Source organism: Phytophthora sojae (genome assembly GCF_000149755.1).
Source record: "Phytophthora sojae unplaced genomic scaffold PHYSOscaffold_7, whole genome shotgun sequence".
Classification (NCBI taxonomy): Eukaryota; Oomycota; class Peronosporomycetes; order Peronosporales; family Peronosporaceae; genus Phytophthora; species Phytophthora sojae.
In genome coordinates this window covers 1,347,127-1,370,593 of record NW_009258121.1, presented here as the reverse complement: position 1 = coordinate 1,370,593, position 23,467 = coordinate 1,347,127, and the positions used below count along the sequence as shown (strand labels likewise).

Sequence of the window (23,467 nt, the reverse complement as noted above, 5' to 3'; positions counted from 1 at the left end):
GGAACCCCCAAACAAAATGCGCAACCCTCTATGACACTTGACCAATCTGTAGCCGAAGTCGAAGGTGGAACAAAGTACGGGCAAATTGGCATTGAATGGTTGACCACGAAAGGCGCATGACTCCATCCGGCGCTCCTAGTGAGCATAGCACGAGAATTCAAGCGAATTCAGATAAATTCATGGGGAGATTAATTACCTGGCAGTTTGCTTATAGTTCCTGCGTGGCTAAAGCGTGCCTTATCAATATCGCGTAGTCAGTGAAACTTGCCAAAAAATACTATTTTCGGTTTGTCTGATTCGCCAACTGGGAGGCCAAGCGGGTGTGCGTTTCAACGTAGAGTCCAGTGGTAACATCGCTGTACCCAGCGTATTGAGAGGTGGACTGAACGGTACTCGGTTCCAGTTTTGGGAAAGCTGCTATCCAAGTGTTTGTGCCTTCTGCAACCGCTCTCGACTATCGTAGTTTCCCAGACGCAACGAACAAGAACCCTTGCACTTTTATCTAAAGAGTGTGCGAGAATACCACGGGTCGAAGTGAGGTTTTCATTCCTCAGATTATCAACTCGGCCCAAGACCACAAGAAGCCCCGCGGTCGGCAGCTTTTCAACGATGAAGTGCATGACAACTGTGGTCGTCGGTATGCTCCTGAGGTTTGCTTCGGTAGTCGATGCGTCAGCTGATACGGACTCAAACTGGGCCGCGCGGACCTTGCGAGTCGAAATTGACCCAGAGTCGTCGCAGTTCGTTGGTCGGTCGGACAAGGCGAAGAACCCGAGGAAGTTGGCATCCCCACGTTTGGAACGCTGAAATCACCCGAAGCCGCTCTACCACCCGCGCTATTACCCGACGCCTGCGCCGAGGGTACCAGCTCCGCCGATAGAATTTGTATTCCGATAGATGTCGGAGTAACCTGAAAAAGAACGAAGCCGCGTTTCTGTTTAGGTTTGGCAAACCCCGTCAGTAAATGAAACGAGCGACGATGAAGCTTCGCTTTTTTATATTACTGTTTGTTCACCGGATAGTAACTCACTTTGCCCGTCGAAAATTTAGTTTTCGCCCGATGAATGAGATTGATAGATACACTTGCGGTGGAAGTGTAAAACGATGTTGCTAGCCGCAGGCTTGTGTCTCGCTCACATGCGCCAACTGCGCTTTCAGCATTTCAGTTCTACCGACGATGAAGCAAGTGGTAAACTAGATTAGAATTTGTTTTTGCTCTAGTACCGTTTGCTCTGCTCGGCGACTCTGTGAGGTGCTCGTCGATTTGCACTCCTGTTATAGACTTCAATCATCAATCGTAGCATGCATCCAATCGAAAACCCATTTAAAGTCCTTGGCTATACTAACTGTATGCACCGTTAAGCTGCACACCGGCATCGCTGACACACACATGCGGGTGGTTTAACGTCGTCGTAACCACAGTCCCGGGGGAAGGAAGAAAGCGCACGATGATCAACTTTCCTTCAGCGGATGGAGTTTCTGAGCATCCAGAAACACAAAAACAACACAAGAACTCGTACTTAAGTATCAGACCAGCACAAGAAAATATTTTGCGCAGCCACGTACTTCAAGGTCAAGATGCACCGACATCCCTGGAGCGAGCTGCTGATTAGCGCTCGTACACGGAGCGTAGATCTAAGATGCGGCGCGGAAATGCTCTTCATTAGCCAGCTCGGCAATTCTGGATCCAGTCCACATGAAGTTGGGCATCCCGTTGGCTGCCGACAAGAGATGGTCTTACTTTACTGCCTCTAAACCTAAATGCTTCCGCGCTCCTGACCGTTTGAAGCCTCAACTCTTCATCGATACAATTCGCTGAAATCGTTGAAATCGTTGAAATCGTTGGGTTACGAGATAACGGGACGGTTTCAGTTAACCCAGTAGCTGGTAGTCGTTTGGCTGCGGTCGTCTCCGTGCTCGCAGTTACGGCATGAGCTAACGGGTCCTCCCTCGTAGAAGATGCTGGCCAACGACTGCGACGCTGTAAACTTCACCGGACGAAACCAAGTCTGGGCAATGGTCTCATTCTCCAATTCACCAACGCGGTCCAAGGCCCCCTCCTCCAGTATCTTCGCGAATACGCACCATGAAGCTTGTCGCAACTCTGGTCCTCGCTACTCTCCTGAGCCTCGCTTCGGCAACAGATTCGCTGGCTGAGAGCCAACCATCAAGCGTGGCGGTGCGCAACTTGAGAGATCAGGCAACCAATGTCGTGGCGAGGCCCAAATCCGCACCACTGCCGCAACAAATGGTACCTCCCCCTCCACGTCAGCTGGCCTCGATAGGCGGACGCCCGCCCCAAAAGAAAGCGCCGGTGGTCAAAAGGCCCTCGTCCGGCCATGCCGACGAAGCAAGTGTCGCCGCCCTCGCCAGTGGCGCTACCAACCTGCGTCAGCTTGCCGCGAGAGGTGATCACGCCGGAAAAGGAAGGGTGCCCCGCGTGTAAGCGACAGCGCTGCACTGCTCGACCTTATCGACTCAGAAGTTTTCTTTCTATGGCAGCCAGTGGGATGAAAATTAGGGGGTAGTGCTTCCATGCTGTCGCGATGGTCTCGATTCACGCAAGACTCTTGCGTTGCTATACCAATACATGTTGGCGCTTCCTTTCATCACAAACTCAGAAATGTTAACTTGCTCTACATTTATCAAACGCACAGGACTTGGTAAGAAGCGGAGAGGAAGCAGCGGGTTCGAATCCTAGACTAAACGTAACTATGGTATGCTCAGATACTGCGTACCAGAAAGAAGTATCGCGACTGCAAGGCGTTTATGTGTCTGGATGACTGCATTGGCATCCGTGATGGCTTCAATTTGGAGGTGCTGGTGAAGTCGATCCCAGCACCGAGGTCCCCAGGTCGCCCTCGTAAGCAGCCGAGAATGGGACAGCATGATACGACGTTCACAGGTCATAACGCAATCCCTAAACTATTGACCAAACGGGCCGCCAAGTCAGGATTTCCAATAAACAGGAACGTTCTTGTACCTCTGGTAATTGAGAACGAGAGCGGCACGTCGACTAGAAACTTCGATGGGGAGGTACGATCTTGGTTTATTAGAGACGGCAACTACTACAGTACTGGGAGATTGATTTCGCGTAGCCGTACGTTATTCGAGAACTCGTACATGTTCTGAATTTCACCGCACGATCGGTCTATTCGTTTGTATGATCTAGTGCGGTGCGACTTTTACTTTGATAGCTATCATTCGCAAAAAAAATATTTTTCTTCGTTTGACGTGTATGGTTCGTTGTTCATGATCCGATAACGAGTGTGCGCAATAACAAATTATCACACGCTGAAATCCATCAAATTACACGCGGAAAACACGTTTTCCACGCGGATAAAAGCACCACTGTTCTAATAAAGTCGTTTCAACGGGTTAGGACACTGGGAGATGCATCCTCGCGATGCAGATGAGTTGGCGCACTGTATTGAAGTTTTTTCGATCTACAAAATGAAACTTTGGCAACGAGCTATTATAGACATTTACTTAGCTGCAAAACTTTCATTTTAATTTGACCACCGCGTGGGAATCATGATTATTCTATATAACACTTTGCTTGAACACGGCCTAAATCTAACCGATTCCATACCAACGCCACGCTCGCCGATTTTTCCATACTGAGGCCCAGTCGATGACACCGATTTTGATTGACCAATTTTCCTGTCACCGCGAATCTTTGCCATTATCTGACCAACGTCCCAGCATAGCGGCCTCAGCGGTGGATTTAGCCCTCGATATGGCCTTGCGTCTGTGGCGAGTGGAGGTCGTTCTTGTAGTACAGAAGCTGCTGTCGCTGGGATCCACGTACCAAGTCCGCTACTTGCTGTCTGAAGCACCTCCTGATGACGTGAAGTTCCAAGACGTTGGCCTGAAAGTCGCCGCCGTTGTCAACTCGCACGTGTTCCAGGTAACTGAGACGCAGAATGAGCCGCCAAGTTTCTCGATGGAGCTCAATAACAGTGGTGGGCACGTCTACCGATGACGGTTCCTCTATCTGCAGCATCGAGGCCGGTGACTACTTGGTTGGAATGGGGGTCGACGACTTCCTCGTTTGCCCTCGCAGCTTGGAGCAGGTGGAGCAAGACGTGACTGCAGCGGGGGTGGAGGCCGCGCGTGGCGAGATGGCGGTCGTGTTGCGCTTTGTGCGTATGGGGGCATTCGTGCGGGACGTCGGCCGCACCCCTGGAAACATCTTGTCAATTCTTGACGAGCTAAAATCTACCTGTGAGAATCTGTTGACACGATACGAGCTGCTGGCTGCCGAGAATGAAGCGGTAGTGGAAGAGTTGCGGTCTTCCAAGGAGCTGCTGAAGTACGTCAAGATAATGGGCTGCGAGGCGAGAAAGACCTTGATGGAGGATCCGAAATTCAAGTTTGCAGATAAATTTCGCGCGTGGTATGGAGACATGAGAAGAAACGCAGAGGAAGCCGCCGTGAATGTGACAGACCTGCAGCAGCAGAGCCCAAGATTGTCGGTAAATGACGGCAGTACAGATGACCACGGAAAAATACGCCAGCACTGACCACTATCCTATGATTGGTCAAAAGTTAGGTCTTAATCCTAGAGAAAGGTCAATAATGTAGAAAAAGACGACGAGGAAGTTACGGTCGTGACAAAGAAAAAGTGGAGTGTATTGTTGTGGCTACAAGAATTCCAGAGCTTCAAAGTGCTGAGGAAGCGCATTTTCAAAACTCTCAACTACAATGTCCTCATCAAGGCTGTTCCAGGCTATGATAGTGCGCTCGATAATATCAAGGCGCTTTTCTTTTGCCGTTTTGGGGCTTTTGCGGTAAGCCCATGTACTGCGCAGCGCCGACTTCAGCGGGCCCATCACGTTTACGTCGAGGGGCTGGCAAGTGGACGTGGTGTTCGCTGGCAACGGGTCCACCACAGCGAACACTTTCCATGCCATGCTTCGCGGTGCTCTCCGTGCCAGTAATTTTTTGTCACGCCATGCTTTTTGTCACGCCATGCTTTGCGGTGCTCTCCGTGCCAGTAATTTTTTGTAGTGATGGTTGGTAAGACATACGAGCTCGTGTTCGGGACTTGTCGCATGGCGTATTTTTTGGTGGAGCGTATTTTTCCATCGTTATCTGTAGCAGCATGCCACCTCCACAACCAAGACTTACCCCAATTCTACATCGGACGAGCTTGCCCCCAGCTGCCTCAAAGAAGTGCGCACCTTTTGCTATGGATGTCCGGCCGAAGAAGCGAGTTACATTTGCCCCAGACGTGAAGAAACACGATGGAGCTTCAGGCCTCGCTGGAGTGGATGAGAGTCGAGCGTACCTACGGGCTTTATTCGGATCAAAAACTGATATCGTGAGGTCACTGCGGGAGATAACACCGTTGCAGATTATGGTGGATCAAGAAGTTAGGCTGGCTGCGGGGCTCAAGGTAAGCTTTTAGCTTCCTACCTGGCGTATTTTTTTTCGCTCTTGCTGTAGGATAAGTAGTATTTGGCCGGAAACCCGACCCTATGATAAGCTTGCCACATCGCTGTAGCCAATCAGCGATTTGTTTCTTATCCTTTGAGGCTCAGTGACCTATTTTCATCCAATCGTCGCTCATTAGGGTTAGGGTTATTTCGTTCCAACTTATTTCTGGAATCGTCCGGAATTTCCTTCTTCGCGCAAATAAGTAACCATACAAAACTAAAAATGTTTCTCGTACTTACTCGATAAGAGCAAAACCTGCCGGATGTAGCCACTTCCAGACTTGCCCAAGCTGCTCGACACTGTAGTTGGAAGGTCAAGGCCGACTCCAACAACCCAGCAAGCGCGGTAGTAAAGTAAATGAAAGACAGAATGGTCAAGTAAATAAATGAAAGAATATGTAGCAATCTTGATCGATAAACAATCAAACAATCAAGGGCTTGATGTCTACTGGTACTAGCTGCACTGCGCTTGGCCGTCCTGCAGCTGCGTGTTCGCGCTAAGTGCCGCCCCAGGTCCTTGGTCTTGCTCTCGCGCTTGACGAAATTTACCTGCTCCATCGTCTCATTGGGGTCGAGGTTGCTCCCTTGCCGCTCGTCCAGTGGGCGTCCAGGTGTAGTAGCGCGCTGCGGGTCGCGTCACCGCTCACGTCCTCGCTGGTCACTGCGCTTGCCACCTTGGTCGGCATCGACTCCGTCGTCTTGGTCGGCGGACATCGCTTCAAGCGGGCGGCACGCCCAGCCGTACCCAAGACATTCACAGCGCCGTTGGCATCCGCGGACAAGCCGACCGCCTTGCTGCTGTCGCAAGAGCCTCTTCCTTCGTCGCGGCCTTCTCGGTCTTCTCCTTCGTCGTCTCCTCGGGGATGTGGTCTTCCGTCTGCACCGCAGCATCTGCTGCCACGCGGCCGGCTGCCTCTAAGTCTTCATGCTGCACCCGTCTGCTCCTCCTCCAGCTTCATCACCTTCGACGTCCTCCTGCTCCTGCCGCACTACATCCAGGGGCCCCGCAGTCAAAGTCTCGCCCGAAGCGCTCTCCTCCCGCACCACTTGAATGTAGCTCGTCCTCGCGCTGCCCGCGCGTCTGTGCCTGCTGATCCCACGCCGTTCCCTCTTGCCCGAGTCGGCGATGCACGCGTTCTTACATCTCCACCCCGTCGCTAGTGCGTACAGCACCACCGCCAGGCGCTCCGGCGACTCTTGGTCCACTTCCGGCCCGCCCGGAGAGCGCATCTTCGCCGCGTACGCCGAGCTGAACGCCGCCGAGCACAGCGCGAGCGGATATAGGCCAGTTGTCTTCAATATTGTTGGTGTAGGCGCGATTGGGTGCGCGTCGTAAGTCTTGACGAAGATGTAGCCGCCACTTATCAGCGCACCGTGCCGCGGTCGCTCATGCCCACAAGTTAGGCGCCGCGCTGGGCTCCGACAGCGCCGGCCCGCCGCTCCTTCCACTCAATGTACGCGACACATCCTCCGTTTGCTCGGGCACGGCTGCAGGCTGCCCGTCGTGCCGCCGCGGCGAGCTTAACCGCCCTCCATTGCATCCTGCGCCACTCCAAAGAAAGATTGAGAGAAATATAACATTACGTAAGTGCAAATATCACTCTATCCGCTGCCGTCCGGAATGAATAAGTGGGCGCTGATTAGCGCAAGTAATTTTATGTGTCGCCAGTGTGTCTAAACTACCAAGACTGAGATTCTTCTTTAGCCACGTTCGATCTGACCCTATCCTGAAGATACGTCTATTGATTTCGTCGAGGAGGAAGGCGCGCACCAACGGGGGCTCAATTTTGGCATGGAGTTGCGAAGCTTTTCGGAAAAACTGCCGCGAGTTCGCCAAGGCGACGCAGATGTCGCCAAACGCCTCCAAATCCGGTAGATAATATACGTTCATACCTGCTCCGTCCGTCTTGTCCACCGCAGCAGGAAAGCGCTCGGCGATGAATCGACCCAGAGCAAAAGGAGGCGCCGCGTCCACACCTGCCAGCAAGTGAGTCAAGGTAGTCCCGTCCGCGGGTGCCACGCCACCTGGCCACTCGCGCCAGCCAGGGGCTCCGGCAGGTAGACCGTAGTTTCCTCCACGAATGTACGCCATTGAAGCCTCGTAGTTACCTAGGTCGGGACACAACAACAGCAATCGGCCCTCTTCCGAGCACTGGAACCCGCTGCGCTTCCAGGCGGATGAGAGTTCTGCCCACGCCGCTTGACACAAAGAGCTCGACGTGCTCTGGTTCGAGGTCCTCCCATTCTGTCAGGATCGCGCTGACTTCGGCATCGGAGAGTGAGGTGCTTGAAACTGCAGGCCCTCGCGCTCAGCGCCAATTGACATTACCGTGATCGAGTGAAGCTGCTAAGATGAAAAACCCTATCCTACTGATAGCATTAACACGAATCACAGGATGAAGCAATCGACTTTTAAGTTAAAAATTAAGATATCGGAAGATTGAGCACCGGACAACTCTTCTTCTCGGAAAAGCTCGATAGGAAAATACTTGGCGACAAAAAAGCTAGGTCAGATTGCATCACTCAGTTGCAAACGAGCAAAATCATGAAAAACGCATTCCCCAAGAGCGAATCTTTAAACTCATTTCCCAAGTTTCGGCATGAGAGTCTTGAACCCGCTGATTCCTCGTGCTCCACCAGATGCTGTAGCAGTTATTGCGCTCCGAGACGAACAGCGTCGAGCCTTGAGTGTAGCAGCGCGGCGCCCGGAAGTAAGCAGCGAGTAGTGTAGAGTCTTGACGTCGAGGAGAAGCAGTGAACGAGGGAGAAGAGGCTCTTGTCTTGAGTGAGGCAATTCCAAAGTGATTCATTCTTTTCTTAGCCAACCACACTCAACTACATGCAACGTACCACACTCTCGGACAAACACCCCCTTTGGCCAACTGCCATGTAGACAGCAGGTCGATCCCAGTCAATACTGACGGGCCTTGACAAGTACGTGAGTTTCCTGGAACTACCGCCGAAAGGCTCATATGCTGAAGATCTAATAGCGCGTGCGAAAGGAACGGAGGACGTCGCACAACTTGACGAAATTGTCCAAGAAGGTCACGAACAGCGCATCCAACTATTCCACTATGATGCAGCTATCGGAGATCGCGAATTCTTCGGCATCATGATGTCCTTCTTGCCACTGGACACCCTGATCAAGGAGCTGCAGAGTCCGAACCAGAACGGGATGACGCCGATCGACTGTGCCAGGATCATGCACCCGTCTTTGGCGACCAGAATCGAAACCTTCCTGCTTTCGCGCAATTCAAGCCTGACGAGAGTCGAAGTCGGCTCGAGTCGATTCCTCGTCTTCTCAAAAACTGTCTCGACTGTCGGGGAGACGCTGCGAGCGAACGGAATTTATTACGCGGCAGCCAGAGCCGTGTATGTGAGGCACGTGCGCTCCGATAAACTCGACGAGCTGGCAAGACACGGTGACAAACTGCTGGCATTCCCCGATTCTAATGATACGCCCAAATTCTTGTGGACTGGAACCAGAATTGCCGAGCTGGCTCACGACGAGCGTTTCCGCGCCGCATTTAAGATCTTCGCTCCGTGTACGAGCGCTAGTCAGCAGCTCGCTCCAGGGATGTCGGTGCTTCTCGATCTTGAGGTACTTGTGTGGTTGCTAGTATTTTTTATAGGTCTGATGTGAGTTTTTTTTTTGTTTTTTATTTATTCTGGATGCTCAGAACTTGTCGCCTACACCATCAGCTGAAGAAAAGTTGATCATCTTGCGCTACCTTCCTTCCCCCGGGACTGTGGATACGACTACGTCAAACCATCCGCACGCGTGTATCAGCGATGCTGGAGTGCGCGTGCGCGACGAAGGGTACATTGATGACAGATATCTCATAGGTTTTCGTCGAGGATGGTAAATTTTAATCGTGTTTGAAGCTGTACCGAGCATTTTCAAGCTAACAACCATTATATATTATTTGCTACTGTACTGTAGGTGCGATGAGGTCTACTATCGGATGGTTGGCCATTTCCCGCACCTGTACCTCTCAGGCGGCACCGCTGGAAATCCGAGAAAGTTCAACATTCGGGAGGAGGACGATTTTGGCTTTGACAACAGGCGCGTGATGATCAAGCTGCCTCACGAGGGGATCGTGTACTGCCGCGGGGTCGGTGATAGTCGAAAGAACCCGGAGATGGCGTGCGTGATGTTTGACAGTGAAGACAACATCCGCGAACGATACGGCTACCGGGGAAAACTGGGCAGGTGGAGTGACATCTTTCAGTAGGTCTCAAGTCTTTACCGCCTAATGGTGCGCACTAAGTGTAATCAAGGCTTTGAATTGGTTTTCGATCAGATGCATGTTACGATCTTTAAATCTATGATTTTGACGCTGTTGCGTGAGCGCTGGCTATGCCCTGGTAGATAAATCGCTTCTCGCCCTTGCGCGGGTGTCCAACTCGCTCCGTACTGCACGAACGAGCGGGCCCGTTGTCACCCAAGGTAGTACACTGCTTTCCAAACGTGAAGTGAACCGGGTGGTGTAGGCCACGATGTTGATAGCGATTAAGATTTCCTACTTCTTGGAGTCGAACAGTCGGAACAAGCAAAGCTGCACTAACGAAATACTCGTAATATTTGAAAAAAATGAAACCTCGAATACTCTTTTTTCTACGCCCAATCGTCATCATCACCGCTAGTTATGTATCTCGTCGTCGCTGGCAACAACCAGACTGCTCTTCCTCTTGAGTTGAGTTGGTGTCGATGAACGCGGAGGAATAATCGCTGCCGAGGCGGGACTTCCAGTTCTGGGGCGCGCCCTGATCTTGTTGAGGCCTTCCAGTACGTGGCACCACGCGCCCTCTTGGCTTGTTTTGCCTTCAGACATGCGGCCGAAACCACGAGCTTTTTGTGGACGTAAATGCAGCAGGACTTGAGCAGGACGGACTTTCTGATTGAGATCGAGACCTACAACCGCATTCAACGTACCGCAAATTCAATCGACAACATAGCATCAAGACTCTCGGTCGCGGAACAGGAGCCGAACCAGTTTTTGATACACTTCTGCCTTGGACTTGTCGGCTTCGTCGTCTGCGCGGGGAGTGGCTTCACATGTCGAGTTAACGCTACTTCGGTCTTCTCGGGGCAAGTTTACTGCGACCCTTTCAGTGTGTGGCGTGGCTGCTTGGGTAATACGCGACGTCCGGGGTCGAGAAGCTGCGCGCTCGTCTTGATAGTCAGCGTCTGGCGTATACTTCCGCTTCCGAGTGGACCTCACTCCAGCGTTACACGCGATGGGGCCTCAGGCTCTGCTGGTACCGGTCGCCCAATTCCATTATGAAATACAACAAGTCATCGGCTAAACGCCTCTTGACGCTCGACAGCGACGAACCACGACCACGAGCAAGAGCAAACTGTTTGATAGTAGCTACAACATCAAAATCAATATTGTCTGGATATCTCCATGTAGCTGCGAGCACCAACAACGTGTGAGGATGAACATACCTCGTCAAAATTACACCCCAAGTTGAAAAATCTTGCTTACCCGCACGATGTTCGTGCCAACGAGGTATTCAAATACCTTGTCCTTCACGACTTGGGTGCAGTTGGCACTGCTAAAGCCAAAATTATGCTTTAAAGACGTCAACATCTCGCCGTACAGCTTTTGGTGCTTCTCCACTGCTGTTGCGAGTTGCCAAAGTGCTTCCTCGACGGCGTCTCGCTCCCTTGGAGCGGTCGCATCGAACGACAAAGGCCCTAAACAAATGCGGGCATTATACTCTGATGGCGCTACGTGCAGCTCTTGTATTTCACCCTGAATCTGGTAAAATAAAATAAAATAAAATAAAATAAAATAAAATAAAATAAAATAAAATAAAATAAATGCCGTCAGTAATTGCCAGATTCCGGACCGGAATCCGGAAACCTGTCAAATCTGCAATAGAGCCACACTGGCGACACATAAAAAACCTCGTGCCAATCAACTTCGACTTATTCATTCCGGACGGGAGTGTAAAGAGCTAAATTTCGTACTTATATGAAATGTGTAAATCCCCTCCACTTGTTCTCTCTCTCATTCTGCAGGCGTGTCTAGCCCTCGCGCAGCGCGCCGCATGATGGCGGTTGCTCTTCCAGATGCGTTAACTGTGAGAATGAGAGTGACGGCAGCTAGACACCGCAGTTGTAGCTATTCATAGCGTAGTGCCAGGCTGAACTAAAGAGCACTTATTCGATAACCAAACTTTGTACTTGGTTTCAGTATGGTTTATTTCACTGTAAGAAATTCAAATTCCGGACAAGTCCGGAAATAAGCTGGCGCGCCTCTAACCTACCCCTAAATGCGTGTGATTCGCTATAATAGGAGGGAATGCGATCGTGGTTGGCCTATTTGACGACTTATCTCGTACGGGGCAAGGCTTTCCGTCCAAGCAGGACTTATCCTACAATAATATTTTCTCAATTCTTGTACCCATCACATCATTAAAGAATTCTTCAAACAAGGAGATAGATACCGATTGGATCTTGAGTTTATATGGAAAGCATTGCTGGTAACTTCTCTAACTGCAGGCGATAACACAGCTCGGAACAAGCTCAACCTTATAAAAAGTTGAGTTTGCTTGTTTGCCCAATTTAATGTGAAAACATTGAAACGCATCGATAAGAACAAAACTTATATTAATATCTTGGTCTGACTTGCGTGTCCTCATCGCCTGGTCGGTTCCGGAATAGCTCTCTCTCCGTCAAAGACGCTCATGTCCGACTCAGTCTGAGTTTTGGTGGAAAGTTTCGCGGGAAATGGGTTGTAAGCGCTTATCGCTGTTTACAATGTGGGAGGCCTCGCAGGTGGAGCTGCACGGCACTTACTCGACGGGGAGAGCGGTCGATCTGGCCAAATACATCGGCGACACCACGTGGGCGCCCGTCATAGCTGTTTTCATGGGGACCCCGGGGCCGTGTCTGGTGGTCACACTCCTCATCGACTTCGTGCCACTTCCCGACCCGTTGAAGGGGATCAAAGCCAACAAACTCTTCTTGGCGAGGGAGTATTACTGTTTCGTGGTGATGACACTTCTCGCTATTCACCAGTTTCGCACGGGGGTACGTACGGTGCTCTCGTACCCTACGACGCGAGTCATCCGAGACACACTGGTGGTGGCGGCACTCACGGTTGGGGCTCTGTATGGCGCCATCTTATGGATTGGTTTCCCACTACCGTTCACAACAGTGCTGCTTGTGCCTGTCTGGTTACCACTGGCGGTAATTCCCATGGTAATCCAATGGGCCAAGGCCTTATAGCAACACCCGAAGGCAGTGACGATGCTCGTCGATATGACCAAGCTGTGGATGTGCGACTTCCTCCTGTTCTTCATCTACCCGTCGTATTATTACGTTTTCACCAGGCTAGAGCACGACGCTCAGATGGCGTTTACGCTGCTGCTACCGGTGATCAAACTGTTCATGAGGAACCTGTTCGCTCGTGCTGTGGGGCATCTCGGTGACGAGACACCTACACTTGTGATTTTCAACGCCGACGTCTTTGGTTCGCTCTTCACAGCGTACTGCATGCAGAGTTCACCTTCGTTCTGGACGACGATGGAGCTCATGGCAATAGACGTTTGCTTGATTGGGATCTCGCTGCGTGACATTGAAAAAGCGCGTAGAGGTTTGGATGAGCTTGAGCGGAAGATCGATTGGAGTAATACTTTTCATGACACTGGCGGTCATGTCAGTGCGAGCGGCAAGTCGACTGCTCTTGAGCGAGCGAGAATACTGCTTGAGAGGGAGCCCCAGCTACAAGTAGACGATACCCACTCATTTCAATTGCTTGAGCTTGAGGTAAAGCAATCGGATGACGAGGAACGAGAGCGGGAAGGACCAAGGTTGGCAGCAAAGATTACCAAGAAAATGTGGAATATTCGGAGTGCGTTTAACACCCCAAGCGCTCGTGTTTACGCGGCTGATGGACCCAAATGTGGCGTTGAAGAGGGCAATGAGGGTGTGGGCGTGGATGCAACTGGAATGAGTGTTCATGATAGACTGGAGTACACACGAAAAGTCCGGCGGATACTGTGCATGACGGAGTTTCTTCTCCTTCTCAACAACGGCGAAGTTATCATCCCACTCGTCTTCTATACGTACGCGTGGTGGGTGTCACGCTCGATATTTATTGTTTGACTAACTATTTTGTTTCGTGAAAGCCACCTATTTAGTCGCCACGTATTACCTACCCAACCGAGAGTATTACGCGATATACGACGGCATCGACCAAAGCCAGCTCCTGGAAACGCTCACAAATGTTTTATTCTACTGCTTGCTGCAACTCGCATCGTTTCTGCTCTTGGCCTTCATGCTTAAGCGCATGCTGGGGCTGTCGCCAATCAAGCAAGTTGCCATTATCCTGACAAAACAAGTGGACTATGTGCAGATGTGCCTCACCTTCTGGCTATTTTACAATGTCCAGCGTTCACTGCGGCACTTGGGTTAGTTCTTGAAACTATTTACCAATGGTATAGGTGGGGATGTTTAATTAACTTTTTTGTTCGTCCGACCTAATTCAGCAGGCTACGACTACAGCTTCCAGTTCACTTGGCTATCGCCTTCTAGTTCGACATCAAATGAAGATGGGTCTTCGTAGAGGGGTGAATGAAGCTGCGTCGGTATGGTGCGGATTCCTTCTTGCTCTGTTACTTGGGGTAGAGCCGCACTTCGACGATGACAGATATATGCATACAATGACCCAGTGCAAAGTAACGATGCAAAATGGAAGTATTGTGCTGTTACGGGCATTTCGCCTATCTGTTTGGTCGGTGGTCGCTTGAAAGCTTTGTAACAAGTATCACAAACACTTGTTATCGGTGAGCTTCATCGCATGACATCTTCGTACATGGCAACCGAATCAAACGCGTCGACGACTAAACGGTTATGCAAATGTAGTGCGTGCTGTTTTCATTCACCGACAGGCTTGCTCGATGATGGAAAAAAAGTTGAGCAGTAGTTGTTGAATTAACGCAGCGATGGATCTGTTCGGCTGCAGCAGCATGAATGACTGATGCATTGCTACCTTCTTTTTTTTTGGGGGGGGGATTGTGTTTCGGGTCCGTTGTCTTAAAATAATTCCGAATTGGTCCGCTATTTTCAAATCGAACGTTTTTATGAAATAATTAAAAAGTTTTGGAAAAGCGTACCCAAAGTGTACCCTGTATCCTGTTCCAGAATTCTTTCCTGTTATCAAACTTTTCCCTGTTCCAAAGTGATACCATAAGATATAAGAAATATATCCACTGTATGTAATACAATGCTTTTAAGCATTTAAAATTATATATGAAGCACTTAACAAACCGGTTAGGAAAATGTATACGGCAAAGCATAGGAAAAAGTTTAAATATCAGCACTCACTACAACTATATTTTTAAGATAAAATATTCTTGTACACTAGTTGTTATTAGTATATATAAATATATATTGATTACAAGTCCAGTCCAATGGTTGCTTACACGAAATACAACGCGTATTAATCTATTTTACTTGTAGTATAGCGCAAATGGTAAAAGCCAAACTAGTTCTGGCGTTTATAATCAAAATTAGACTTTTGGTTAGAGTCTTTGGAATAAACCAATAATTATAAAATACATATCACGAGTTTGTTTGCAATGGAACCTTTGTCTTGTGCCTAAACGACAAATGTTGTAGGATTGTATATATATTTCTTAAAGTACATGAAGAAAATATGCACTGTAAGATACAAACCGGTCTACAGTGTACAGAGTGTGGATTTATTACAGGGTACACTTTGGGCAGGTAACTAGCTTTAAAAAAAGAAATGGACGTTCGATTTGAAACTATCGGACCCGATTTGGAGTTATTTTAAAATAACGGACCCGAAACTCATTTCCCTTTTTTTCATCGCCTCATATGGCTACATTGAAACTTGAATATTTGGATACACCCAAACCGAACAATTCCGATAGCAGATGTACCCATCCCATTGAAGAATTCTTCAAACCGAAGAGACCATGAGCGACTGGCAAGTGCTCAAGTTCCAGCCGTGGAACAGCGCGCCCGACGTGTCCTTCTGGCAGACGCTCACGGGCCTCAAGCTGGACAAGTTCCAGCTCGACGACCAGGCGCAGGTGCGTGTGTTGCAGCCCTGCAAGCCCCTGAGCAGCAGCTCGAGAGGAATCTTTGGCCAAACCTTCTCTTGATATTGTTGCAGGAGATAAGGGGCTACTTCGCGCCCGGGCGGTCGGAGAATGTCCCCGCGCGCTTCACCATCGATGAGAGCGCGTTCCCAAGCACTGACGGGGCTCAGACGGACGACCGCGCGCGGTACGAGTGGGGAGCGCCCGGATTGCTCTTCAACACGAACACGCTAGAGGTGTGTGCATGCATTGTGATACTACATAGGTCTGTCTAAACTAATATACTGGTCTTATTGACGACAGGCTTTCAAGACGCTGGACAAGGCCAAGCTGCTGAAAGACGCGGGGGAGAAGATCCTGGATCTGGTTCTAGGCAACGAGGGTGGGGACGTCTCTGTCGACCACCTGAACAGCTTCGTGCTGCTCACCTTCGCCGACTTGAAGAAGCACTCGTTCCTGTACTGGTTCGGCTTCCCGGCGTTGTCCCCACCGGCACCGTTCCAGTACCGGGCCCCTCCAGCTGCCGCATCGTCGGTGCTGTCTACCAAGGAACAGGTGCAGGCACTTCGCGGCCTGCTGAAGCTGCGATGTGTGAATCGTGAGACTGGTGTGGTAGAAGGCAACTTCCCTTCGTTCTTCGTGGTGGAGCGTCTGGCTGAAAGTGCCAGCTGTGAGCAGGTCGTGAGAGTTCTGGATGTGCAGAAGTGGAAAGCAGCGGACCACAACGCTGATGGTGTGGTGGAGACGCTCTTTGGGTTTGTAGACCCATGTCCGTTGAAGACAAACCCAGGATGGCCGCTGCGGAACTTCTTAGCGCTGCTGACGGCGCTCCCATCTGAAAAAGTGGACCTTTCACGTCCGCTCAAGATCATTTCCTTCCGTGAGCACGTCCACCAGTTTACTGAGGTGCCGGACGACTTCAAGTGGAAGAGCTCCGTGGTGTTCGAAGTCAAGAGTGATGCGTCGTTCATGACCAATGGCCGTTGTAGGCAAGATGTGCGCGTTGTGGGCTGGGAAGCCAACGTTCGCGGTAAAATGGGACCTCGGATGATGGAGCTCGGCGGCATTCTGGACCCGATTCGCCTTGCAGAAACGTCGGTGGATTTGAATCTGAAGCTGATGAGGTGGCGCCAGCTGCCGTCGCTAGACTTGGAGCTGCTCGCGCAGACAAAGTGCCTGCTACTCGGAGCAGGTACGCTGGGTTGTTACACTGCACGGAGCCTCCTCTCGTGGGGTTTCCGCAACATCACATTCGTGGACAACTCTACGGTGAGTCACTCAAACCCCGTTCGCCAGCCCCTGTTTGAATTCAACGACGTCGGGAAGCCGAAGGGCGAGTGTGCAGCGAACGCTTTGAAGCGTATTTTTCCGTTGGTGAACTCGCAAGCTGTGAATCTAACGATCCCCATGGCTGGTCACGCCCTGAGCAGCCCGCAGTTAGCGGAGGAGGCAAAGAAGGGCCTCGAGACGCTGGAGCAACTGATCGAGTCCCATGACGTTATCTTTATGGGCACGGATTCGCGCGAGAGTCGCTGGCTGCCGACTGTGATCGCATCGTCGAAGAAGAAACTGCTTCTAAATGCGGCATTGGGCTTCGACAGCTACTTGGTCATGCGCCACGGCGTTCATCCTGACCACGGGCATGGAGGTGACGCAACGAAGCCATCACTGGGTTGCTACTTTTGCAACGACATCGTGAGCCCTCGTGACTCGCTGAAAGACCGTACGCTAGACCAAATGTGCACGGTCACCCGCCCCGGTCTCGCTCCGATTGCTGCAGCGACGGCTGTGGAGCTTCTGGTTGCGGTGCTACATTCCCCTCAAGGGAAGTATGCGGATGCTGAGAAGCCTAGCGACGGCTCCGTTCCGATGGGTTACATCCCTCACCAATTTCGAGGGTTCCTGAATGCATTTCAAAACATGGTCATCACCGGCGAGGCGTTCGATAAGTGCATTGCGTGCAGCTCAAAGGTCCTCGCTGCATATGACGCGGGTGCGCTGGGTCTATTGACGAGTGCGTGCAATGCGACGGCGTATTTGGAGGAGCTCACAGGGCTCAATCAGCTCACGGAAGAGGCTGACTCATTGATGGTTGACCTTGAAGACAGCGACGAAGACGGAGACATGATCTAGGCGTGGTCTGCCGATACATGTACCAACAATTTAGTGTTAGTCTCTTGAAACGATCCTATATTACTACTGTTGAGTGACCTCTTTCGAACAAGAACTCTTTCGAACGTCTCCGTCAATTGAAAAACTTGCAAGACAATGGCTCGCAAGCGCTCGTGGGAGGCCACGCAGGTGGAGCTTCGTGGGTCGTATTCGACCGGGAGAGTGATCGACCTGGCCAAGTATATTCGCGATGCCAGTTGGGTGCAAATGCTTGCGGTTGTCGTCGGGGCTCCAGTACCGTGCCTGGTAGTCACGCTGCTTATCGACTTCTTGCCGCTTTCCGACCCATCGAAGGGGATCGAGGCCGACGAATTGTTCCTGGCGCGGGAGTTTTACTGTTTTGCGGTGATGACATTCCTCGCCATCCACCAGTTCCGCACAGGGGTGCGCACGGTGTTGTCGTACCCTACGAAGCGACTCATCGTAGACACTCTTGTGGTGGCGGCACTCACGGTTGGCGCTTTGTATGGAACCGTTTTGTGGGTTGGCTTCCCGCTACCGTTCACTACACTGCTGCTTGTGCCTGTCTGGTTGACGCTGACGGCCATCCCGATGGGAATTCAATGGGCACGAGACCTCCTGCAAAAGCCGAAGGGCTGTGCGACTTCTTGCTGGCCTTCATCTACCCGCCGTATTTCTACGCTTTTACCTCCCTAGCGCACGATGCTTAAGTGCCGTTTACGCTGTTGCTACCGGTGATCAAGCTTCTCATGAGGAATCTGTTCGCTCGGGCCGTGGGGCACCTCGGAGATGAGACGCCAGTGCTTGTGATTTTCAACGCTGACGTCTTCGGCTCGCTCTTTGTGGCGTATTGCATGCACAGCTCGCCCTCATTCTGGGCGACCATGGAGCTCATGGTTGTTGACATTAGCTTAATGGGGTTATCGCTGCGTGATATCGAGCGCGCGCGTAAAGGTTTGGGAGGGCTTGAGCGAAAAGTCGATAACGGGTACATGTGGGCTAGTTATCACGGCGAGGTTGGTCACATTAGCCTGGGAGGCCGCATCCCAACGACACTTGAACGGGCGAGCATTTTTCTCGAGAGGGAAGCGCAGCAACAAGGAGCAGACGGATCGCGTTCGTCCCGACTGCTTCAGCTCACGCAGGTACCATCGGATCAGGAGCGAGAGGGGCCAACACTGGTCGCAAAGAGCGCAGCAGAAACATTTATCGAGCGTCTAAAAGCGGCTGGACTAAGTGGTCGCATCTACCCGGTTGCCGGTAGGAGAGGCATTGTCAAGGAAGTTCGAGAGGAAGCTGCAACTACGTACACTGGAAGTCGCACCCTAAGTGTTCAGGAGAGGCTGAAGTACACTCGCAAGGTGCGGCGGCTGCTATACATGGCGGAGTTTCTACTGCTCCTCAACTACGTCGAAGTTGTAATTCCACTCGTCTTCTGAACGTACAGGGGTTGAAAGCCTGTCGAGGTAGTGGCGACCCTGGTGTGCATGTTGGTGCTGTTTTGACCCCACATTGAAGCAATCTACTTGGTTGCCACCTACCACCTCCCCAACAAGGAGTACTATGCGATCTACGATGACATTGAGCAGAACCAACTCATCCAGACTCTCACGAACGTGATGTTTTACTGCTTGTTCCAATTCGTGTCGCTGCTACTCCTGGTCTTCATGCTCAGACGCATGCTTGGACTGTCGCCGATCCACCAAATCGCCTTCGTGCTGAGAAAGCAAGTCGACTACGTGCAGATGTGTCTCGTCTTCTGGCTGTTCTACAATGTGCAGAGCTCCCTGCGGCACTTGGGTAGTCCTCTCGATCGTTGCTGAATGATTTTTATCTAACTTTCGTTCGTCTGCAGGCTACGACTACAGCTTCCAGTTCGCGTGGCTATCAAATTCAGCGGGGTCCTAAGAGGCATGTTGCTGTTGCAAGAGGCAAAGTTCATTTCTTAGTCCATCTGCCACGTACCCTTCTGGCTATCCCCGTAAATAATATCCTTCCTCGCCTTCTCATTGGTCCCTTATCCCAATTACTATTGGCCAAAATCCCGTTACACCACACTTTTCCGTAAATACTTGTGAATGGACAGCGCGACGTACGTTTCGCCCCCTCTCGCTCAGAACCGAGAAGCGCCCAAGAAGCAACAAGCGAGCCGCGCTCCCTCTCTCTCTTCACCCCCTCCTTCACCAAGTCAAGCTCCACGACAATGTCCGCCCCCAACGAAGCCGACGACCAGGTGGAGCTCTTCAAGGTGAAGAAGCTTATCAAGTCTCTCCAGGCCGCTCGCGGGTGCGTCTCTCTAAGCGTCTCTAACCGTCTCTAAACAAAACTTCTCTAACCACCTCTAACCATCTCTAACCCGTAGCAACGGCACGAGCATGATCTCGCTGATCATCCCTCCGAAGCAGCAGATCCCGCTCATCTCCAAGATGCTGGCGGACGAAATGGGTACGGCCTCCAACATCAAGTCGCGCGTGAACCGCCTGTCGGTGCTGGGCGCCATCACGTCCACGCAGCAGCGCCTCAAGCTCTACAGCAAGTGCCCTCCCAATGGGCTCATCATCTACTGCGGCACCATCATCACGGACGAGGGCAAGGAGAAGCGCGTGAACATCGACTTCGAGCCCTTCCGCCCCATCAACACGTCGCTCTACATGTGCGACAACAAGTTCCACACGGAGGCGCTGGGCGAGCTGCTGCAGGACAACGACCGCTTCGGCTTCATCGTCATGGACGGTAACGGCGCGCTCTACGGCGCCGTGTCCGGCAGCAACCGCGAGATCCTGCACAAGTTCAGCGTGGACCTCCCCAAGAAGCACGGCCGCGGTGGTCAGTCGGCGCTGCGTTTCGCGCGCCTGCGTCTCGAGAAGCGCCACAACTACGTGCGCAAGGTGGCGGAGACCGCCACGCAGATGTTCATCACGAACGACCAGCCCAACATCTCGAACCTCGTGCTGGCCGGTTCCGCCGACTTCAAGAACGAGCTCAACGGCAGCGACCTGTTCGACAAGCGTCTGGCCGCCATCGTGGTCAAGGTCGTGGACGTGTCGTACGGTGGCGAGAACGGCTTCAACCAGGCCATCGAGCTGGCCGCCGAGACGCTCGCCAACGTCAAGTTCGTGCAGGAGAAGAAGCTCATTGTGAGCTACATGGAGGAGATCGCCCAGGACTCGGGCAAGTACTGCTTCGGCGTGGGCGACACCATGAAGGCGCTGGACCTGGGCGCCGTCGAGACGCTCATCCTGTGGGAGGACCTGCCGCACCACCGCTACGTGCTGCGCAACGAGTCGACCGGCGCCGAGACGGCCAAGATCCTGTCGCCGAGCGAGGAGACGGTGGATTCGAATTTCGTGGACGCCGAGACGGGCGCCAAGCTCGAGACCGTGGAGCGCACGCCGCTCGTCGAGTGGTTCGCCAACAACTACAAGCAGTTCGGCACGACGCTCGAGTTCGTGACGGCGCGCTCGCAGGAGGGCTCGCAGTTCTGCCAGGGCTTCGGCGGCATCGGCGGCATCCTGCGATGGAAGGTGGACTTCATGGAGATGGACTACGAGTTCGACGACGACGACGACTTTGACGAGGACGCGTTCATGTAGAAGTAATTATTGCGTGACGCTGACGTGCGCTTAGTTAGGAAAAACGAGGCGTCACGCACCGTGGCGCTGCGGGAGGAACGAGCGCAAAGACAACTGAAGACTGCATGTGCTTTTCACGAGCTGTTCGGCTGAAGAAGGGAAGGGTGGCGTCCGCTATAGAGTTGGGAGAGCAGAGCAGAGCAGAGCTGCGAGCGGCGCACCCCGGACGAGCTGTAAACACCCAGTGAGGCGAGGAATACACGACCGATTCCATGCTTCCTGACTCACTCTGACTGAGATGCTAGTGCAGTGAGATGGCCACTAACTTGTGCTGTGTGAGTGGCGTTGTCCGGATTAAGCCAAGGTAGCGACTCGACTCGACAAGGCGTAACGACTTGCGAGATATCTGCCATGGGGGACGAAGCTTCGACCCCGGTCGAGCGTATGGAAGGCAACGTGGACGAGGTGCAGGAGGCGCGCGAGCAGCAGGCGGCGGCGTGTCTGCAGCGCATGTTTCGCTGTCGGAAGGCGCGACTGCGGCTGCGGCAGATGCTGGCGTCCGTGTTCGAGAAGTTCTACGACGCCGACTCGGGGCTCTACTACTACCTGGACAAGCGCACGGGCGAGACGACGTGGGAGAAGCCCCGGGTGCTGCGTGGCGACGACGACATCGAGTTGACGGCGGTGTACGACGGGAAGGAGGAGGCGACGTCCGAGGCTGAGCCGACGAATTCCCTGCAGGTGGTTGATCTGGACAAGGAGGAGAATCACGAGACCGACGAGGAAGAAGAGGAGGAGGCTGAAGAAGGAGAAGAAAACGCCCAAGAAGAGAAGTATCTGGGCTACTCGGCGCAGGATCTGGAGCTGGCGCGGGAGCAGTTCGCGCACTACGACACGGATTCCAGCGGGTCCATCAACGCCAATGAGCTGCACAAGCTCTTCACGAACCTCGGCGAGCAGCTTACGTTGAACAACGTGCGTGAACTCATCAAGGCTATCGACACGGACGGCAACGGCGAGGTGGACTTCGACGAGTTCCTGCATCTGCTACGCAAGCAGCAGGACAAGAACCAGTACTCTGCATCTCTGACGCTGGCGTTGATGTTCGGACCCAAGGAACTGACCAAGCTCAAGCAGCAGTTCATGATCCTGGACATTGACGGCAGCGGCGCTATCGACGAGAGCGAGTTGCAGCAGCTGGTGAAGAAGCTGGGGCGTCGCGCGGACGAGTTCGACCTTCCCGCCATGATGCGCGAGGTGGACGCGGACGGTAGCGGCTCAATCGGCTTCAACGAGTTTCTGCAGATCGTGGCGACCATGACCAAGGACGACGGACCAAAGTCGGCGTTCGCGGCGCTGCTGAACCTCGGTATCGCCCAGGGGCTGCTCAACGGACTGGACGAGGTCGTGCAGGCTTCGCGTGAGAAGATCTTCGAGTGGCTCAACTCCGACCTCATCGCCGAGCAGAAGAGGTTGGCACTCAAGCGGGAGCGTCGTCGACGCCAAGAAGAAGAGCGACAGCGTCAGCTGGCGAAAGACCGAGAGATGTACGCAAAGCACCAGGCAGAACTCGCTGCGCTTGAGCGCGCGCGCCACGCGCAGATTGAAGGCTTGATGATCGACGTCGAGTTCGAAGGGGACGGCCGCAACTTCCCGATCCCGGGGCAATTCGCGCGCGTGCACTACGTCGCGAGCTTTGAGCGCACTGGAGAAGTCTTCGAGTCGACTAGAGCGCGGTGTGGTAGTGCACTCGAGTTTTGCGTGGGCGCTGGGCATACGATCGCAGGTTTCGACTTGGCGTTGCAGCACATGAGCGTGGGCGAGACAGCGCGAGTTGTCATTGCCCCTGCGCTGGCCTACGGCGTGAAAGGCCGACCCCCACGTATCCCACCGAATGCTGCCCTGGTGTTCCGCATAGAGCTCATCAGTATCAAGGAGAAGCTCCAGTCGTCGGTTGGCGGTGCCGCTGTGACGCCCGTGCAGCGACTACGGAATCGGTAGGCGGGTACCTAGCTTAACCAACACCTGTACGCGCAGAACCCACGCATGGAGTGAAGTCTGCCTGCCACTTGGGCTACAACGTCAGGCAGCGCGATGATTGGCATCGACGCTTGTCGCCACGTCTTAGGTGGTCTGAAGTTCAGCTTCCGAGCACATTGTGGCGAGCTCCACTGGCCATTTACACATCGTCGAGCACCGACTTGGCTCTAAAGCAGAAATCGGTTTGCGAGCTGC

The 23,467-nt window shown here is 52.6% G+C and overlaps 10 protein-coding genes across 10 annotated transcripts; 8 read left to right on the top strand and 2 right to left on the bottom strand.

Annotated features, from left to right (window-relative positions):
* Window positions 1–2,724: 2,724 nt before the first annotated feature.
* Window positions 2,725–2,937, top strand: PHYSODRAFT_416774 (hypothetical protein; the record flags this gene model as incomplete). Its single annotated transcript, XM_009533939.1, has 1 exon — window positions 2,725–2,937. A coding segment is annotated over one exon (213 nt), but the record flags the coding sequence as incomplete, so codon positions are not given.
* An 802-nt stretch (window positions 2,938–3,739) lies between these two features.
* Window positions 3,740–4,526, top strand: PHYSODRAFT_250719 (hypothetical protein; the record flags this gene model as incomplete). The annotated part of the gene is made up of 2 exons (XM_009533938.1): window positions 3,740–3,938; window positions 3,964–4,526. The coding sequence occupies 2 exons, from the start codon at window positions 3,740–3,742 to the stop codon at window positions 4,524–4,526; spliced, it is 762 nt and encodes a 253-aa protein (XP_009532233.1).
* A 120-nt stretch (window positions 4,527–4,646) lies between these two features.
* PHYSODRAFT_514872 (hypothetical protein) lies at window positions 4,647–4,916 on the bottom strand (the record flags this gene model as incomplete). The annotated part of the gene is made up of 1 exon (XM_009533937.1): window positions 4,647–4,916. One exon carries the CDS (start codon window positions 4,914–4,916, stop codon window positions 4,647–4,649), a length of 270 nt encoding a protein of 89 aa, XP_009532232.1.
* A 1,161-nt stretch (window positions 4,917–6,077) lies between these two features.
* On the bottom strand, window positions 6,078–7,533 carry PHYSODRAFT_336391 (hypothetical protein; the record flags this gene model as incomplete). Its single annotated transcript, XM_009533936.1, has 5 exons — window positions 6,078–6,157; window positions 6,222–6,356; window positions 6,404–6,801; window positions 6,839–6,936; window positions 7,213–7,533. The coding sequence occupies 5 exons, from the start codon at window positions 7,531–7,533 to the stop codon at window positions 6,078–6,080; spliced, it is 1,032 nt and encodes a 343-aa protein (XP_009532231.1).
* Window positions 7,534–8,556: 1,023 nt separating this feature from the next.
* PHYSODRAFT_303753 (hypothetical protein) lies at window positions 8,557–9,676 on the top strand (the record flags this gene model as incomplete). Its single annotated transcript, XM_009533935.1, has 3 exons — window positions 8,557–9,042; window positions 9,122–9,303; window positions 9,385–9,676. The coding sequence occupies 3 exons, from the start codon at window positions 8,557–8,559 to the stop codon at window positions 9,674–9,676; spliced, it is 960 nt and encodes a 319-aa protein (XP_009532230.1).
* Window positions 9,677–12,213: 2,537 nt separating this feature from the next.
* PHYSODRAFT_336389 (hypothetical protein) lies at window positions 12,214–13,189 on the top strand (the record flags this gene model as incomplete). Its single annotated transcript, XM_009533934.1, has 3 exons — window positions 12,214–12,486; window positions 12,727–13,045; window positions 13,119–13,189. 3 exons carry the CDS (start codon window positions 12,214–12,216, stop codon window positions 13,187–13,189), a joined length of 663 nt encoding a protein of 220 aa, XP_009532229.1.
* A 2,212-nt stretch (window positions 13,190–15,401) lies between these two features.
* Window positions 15,402–17,660, top strand: PHYSODRAFT_250538 (hypothetical protein; the record flags this gene model as incomplete). Its single annotated transcript, XM_009533933.1, has 5 exons — window positions 15,402–15,518; window positions 15,602–15,763; window positions 15,831–16,082; window positions 16,176–16,468; window positions 16,517–17,660. The coding sequence occupies 5 exons, from the start codon at window positions 15,402–15,404 to the stop codon at window positions 17,658–17,660; spliced, it is 1,968 nt and encodes a 655-aa protein (XP_009532228.1).
* Window positions 17,661–17,795: 135 nt separating this feature from the next.
* PHYSODRAFT_250725 (hypothetical protein) lies at window positions 17,796–19,568 on the top strand (the record flags this gene model as incomplete). Its single annotated transcript, XM_009533932.1, has 5 exons — window positions 17,796–18,152; window positions 18,404–19,078; window positions 19,108–19,141; window positions 19,179–19,460; window positions 19,516–19,568. The coding sequence occupies 5 exons, from the start codon at window positions 17,796–17,798 to the stop codon at window positions 19,566–19,568; spliced, it is 1,401 nt and encodes a 466-aa protein (XP_009532227.1).
* A 226-nt stretch (window positions 19,569–19,794) lies between these two features.
* On the top strand, window positions 19,795–21,514 carry PHYSODRAFT_547793 (hypothetical protein). The gene is made up of 2 exons (XM_009533931.1): window positions 19,795–19,946; window positions 20,023–21,514. The coding sequence occupies exons 1-2, from the start codon at window positions 19,864–19,866 to the stop codon at window positions 21,251–21,253; spliced, it is 1,314 nt and encodes a 437-aa protein (XP_009532226.1). The 5' UTR covers window positions 19,795–19,863; the 3' UTR covers window positions 21,254–21,514.
* A 129-nt stretch (window positions 21,515–21,643) lies between these two features.
* Window positions 21,644–23,233, top strand: PHYSODRAFT_336386 (hypothetical protein; the record flags this gene model as incomplete). Its single annotated transcript, XM_009533930.1, has 1 exon — window positions 21,644–23,233. The coding sequence occupies one exon, from the start codon at window positions 21,644–21,646 to the stop codon at window positions 23,231–23,233; it is 1,590 nt and encodes a 529-aa protein (XP_009532225.1).
* Between the last annotated feature and the right edge of the window lie 234 nt (window positions 23,234–23,467).